Genomic DNA, 3,765 nt, shown 5'->3' with positions numbered 1-3,765 from the left:
AATGGGGAAAAGAATCGGGAAATTTGGCTCAGCACCAGCTCCACCAGGCCCTCGCTCACAGTGACAGCTCTTTTTGGTTTGGTTGAAATCATAAATTGTAATTGTATGAAATGGATGAAAATCGAGGTGAATTTTTCGGTTATATTCTGATTTTGGTGACTAAAATTTGTAACTAAACCGAGAGTAACACAGCCAGCTCTTCATCCCATGAAATTCCCAAATTGTGCAACAAAATCAGGGCCGTTTTTGTTTTTTTTTTGTCTCAGACTGAAACCAAACCAAAAGGAAGCTGCGCTGATTGCCTTCACCTTCACTTAGCTCAGCCCTGGAACATGAAGTAACAAAAATAAATGTCTCAACTTGCTAAAATAGGGCTGGAAATTTCCCGTGTGTTATTTGGTTATTTAAATCCGCCCCCGAAGAGGTTTTTTTTTTGTGACGGAGAAAGTTTGCAGACTTAGGAAATTCGAAAAATTCCTCTTTGCGTGTGCACAGCCCCCAGTCTCCGAGAGAAGGGCTTTGTTCTGTAATTTTGGTAACAGATTTGCTCTGCATCAAATCTACATTCATCAAGGGACCACATTTTATCATGGAATTATCTGGAACACACACATGATATGAAATAACGGTGAAATCTTCTAATTCCTCAAAAAATATCAGAACAGGATAAGGCCAAATTTTCAGTTTTTTTTCCTGTAGCAGACATAAAGTGACAACGTGATGGGATTTCAAACCGCTCTGGAAAGTGAAGAAACCTCGGAACCAAGATTAACCCGCAGCCTCCAAAATTCCACCGCTGTTTGTCGATTTTCACGAGGCACGACACGGACACCACAGGCTCCTAAAGACATTTTCACATTTTTCGTAGGTTTTGCGTGTGGCTTTGGGGCTGGCAGAGGCGCGGGTCAGTTTGGGACGTCAAAAAATGGGTTTGGAGCGGGACAGGATGGGGAGAGGATCCTTTGTTGCTCACCAGAGGGGTTTTAGCGGGGTTTTATGGGGCTGCTCCTGCTCCTGGCGCTGCTCTGGGTGTCCCCATGGGGTGTCCCCATGGCACGGACCCGGCTGGACCTGTCCTGGTGTCCCAGTTGGGCTGTCCCCTGTCCCACTGTCCAAACTGGGCTGCTCCCGTGTCCGAACCGGGCTGTCCTGGTGACCAAACTGGGTTGTCCCCGTGTCCCAGTTGGGGTGTCCTGGTGTCCCAGTTGGTCTGGCCCTTGTCCTGATGTCCGAGCTGGGCTGTCCCCGCTGTCCCAGTCCAAGCCAGGCTGTCCTGGTGTCCCCGTGTCCGAGCCGGGCTGTCCTGGTGTCCAGTTGGGGTGTCCTGGTGTCCGAACCGGGCTGTCCTGGTGTCCCAGTTGGGCTGTCCTGGTGTCCGAATTGGTCTGGCCCCTGTTCTGGTGTCCAAGCCAGGCTGTCCCCATGTCCAAGCCAGGCTGTCCTGGTGTCCCAGTTGGGGTGTCCTGGTGTCCCAGTTGGGCTGGCCCCTGTCCTGATATCCGTGCCAGGCTCTCCTGATGTCCGAGCTGGACTGTCCCCGCTATCCCAGTGTCCAATCCAGGCTGTTCCAGTGTCCAAATTGGGCTGTCCCCTGTCCCCGTTGCACTGTCCCCGTGTCCCAGTTGGGCTGGCCCTTGTCCTGATGTCCGAGCTGGGCTGTCCCCATGTCTCAGTTGGGCTGTCCCCGCTGTCCCAGTGTCCAATCCAGGCTGTTCCAGTGTCCGAATTGGGCTGGCCCCTGTCCCGATGTCCAGTCTGGGCTGTCCTGATGTCCCAGTTGGGCTGGTCCCTGTGCCGGTGTCCAAGCCAGGCTATCCCCACTGTCCCAGCCGATTGTCCCCACTGTCCCAGCCGATTGTCCCACTGTCCCAGCCGATTGTCCCACTGTCCCAGCCGATTGTCCCCACTGTCCCAGCCGCTCTCCCCGCGGCTCTGAGCTCCTACAGCCCGTTCTGGCGGCTGGAGGGGAACTCGGGCTGCTCGGGCTGGGGCTCGGGCGGGGCCGGGGGTTTGGCGTGTGTCCGCCCGATCTCCTCCAGGGCACAGGCCAGCGAGTCCAGGTCCCCGTCGTGCTGGTGCCGCGCCTCCCACAGGTCCAGGATGACGGCGGAGGGGCTGCGCTGAGAGGCGAAGAACGAGAGATTCCTGCAGAAAAAAAAAAGAGAGAAGGGGATGAGGAACAGCCCGAGCTGCCAGCACTGTCTGTAATAAAATCCACTGTTCAAAATAACATCTAAAAAATAAAATAACATCCACTGTCCCAAATAAAATTTGAGAAATAAAATCCTCTGTCCAAAATAAAATCCTCTGTCCTAAATAACATCTAAAAAATAAAATCCACTGTCCAAAATAAAATCTAAAATATAAAATAAAATCCACTGTCCAAAATAAAATCTAAAAAATTAAAATCCATTGTCCAAAATAAAATCCAAGAAATAAAATAAAATCCTGTATCCAAAATAAAATTTAAAAGATAAAACCCACTGTCCGAAATAAAAATGCCTCGGCAGGATTTGGGGGGATGCACTGAGGAGCCCTCGGGTGTGCTCATTCCTCACTGTCACCCGCCCAGCAGCACCAGTCCCTGGGACTGGGAAAACTGGGAAGAATCACTGGGAAATACAGCGAGGACTGGACAGGGAGAGGGATTCTGGAACATCAATTAAAGCTCGTGATTATGTAAAGATCCAGCACCTTTAATCTGTGATTTTATCTTCCAGTAATGTGCAGTTTTTGGGACCCTGCGGGGCGATTTGCACAGAATTTGGTAAAATGTTTATCCCAAACACTTTTTCCTTTTTTTTCTGATGTGGCTTATTTGGGATTCCCATGCAAAACAACAAAGAAAGTTACTTTCTTTGAGTCTTTTAGTTGATTTAAGTATTCCCCTGCTCTCTTGGGAACACATTCACAGAGTTTGTGACAATCAGGAAATATTTTTGTGAGGGAGCTGCCTCCGCCAATTTAATTTAGCCAAGCAGAGAAAGCAAAGTAAGAAGTAAATTGCTTTTTACAGCGTCTTTCAGTTTTCATAATCATAATATTATTACTCCTAACAGCGGAGCATGACTGGCTCTTTCAAATATGCCTTTCCCTTAAAAAAAATAAAAAATAATAATAAAAAAATGAAAGATGTAGAATTCATTTTGGAATAGGAACCAAGGAGGATGTGCAGCCCCATCAGGGTTTGGACAGGGCTTTCAGGGGGGACAAAACCATGAAGGTGGACACGGGAATGTCCAGTCCAGGCCAAAGGATGGACAGATGGACAGAGCAGGACAGGGAACAGGGGGAGCTCGGGGCTGTTTTCTCTGCCCCAAGACCCCCGAATCGCCCACCCGCAGCTCAAAACACACAAACCCCGCTCAGCAGCGAACAATTCCCATTTGAGACCCCCGATCCCCCCATCCCTCACCTGCTGATGCTGTTTTTCTGCGCCAGCAGCTGCCAGTCCTTGCCCTTGGCTCCGGGCGCGTCGAAAGTGGCGCAGATGCGCTGCCGGATCGACTGCGGGATTTTGAACGCTTTGGGGCCGAGCTGGGCCGGGAAATCGCCGTCCTCGTGAGCAAAAAAGGTGCCGTTCTCTCTGTCAGCCTGCAAGGAACGGGACAGCGAAGGTGGTGAGGGAATGACCAAACCTGGGTTTGAACGGACGGCAGGAAATGGCAGAGGTCGGAAAGGATGGTTTGGGAAGGGAAGTCTGGAACATCACAAGGAATTCTGCGTAAAAAAAACATCGTGTCCCATTCCTGGCAGTGCCAAGGG

The 3,765-nt window shown here is 50.4% G+C and overlaps 1 protein-coding gene across 1 annotated transcript in view; it reads right to left on the bottom strand.

The window, feature by feature from the left end:
* Positions 1-1,455: 1,455 nt before the first annotated feature.
* UNC5D (unc-5 netrin receptor D) overlaps positions 1,456-3,765 on the bottom strand; it is a gene marked incomplete at its 5' end in the record, with an annotated part of 42,552 nt that continues 40,242 nt past the window's right edge. The window contains 2 exons of the mRNA XM_057386646.1: positions 1,456-2,145; positions 3,416-3,594. Of these exons, the coding sequence (XP_057242629.1) occupies positions 1,941-2,145; positions 3,416-3,594 (384 nt within the window). The remainder of the gene's footprint in view (positions 2,146-3,415; positions 3,595-3,765) is intronic.

Source organism: Malurus melanocephalus, unplaced genomic scaffold, assembly GCF_030028575.1.
Source record: "Malurus melanocephalus ecotype Western Australia unplaced genomic scaffold, MMel_1.1 scaffold_1023, whole genome shotgun sequence".
NCBI lineage: Eukaryota > Metazoa > Chordata > Aves > Passeriformes > Maluridae > Malurus > Malurus melanocephalus.
Note: the sequence above shows the minus strand (reverse complement) of the source record. Positions and strands in the feature narration are given on the sequence as shown.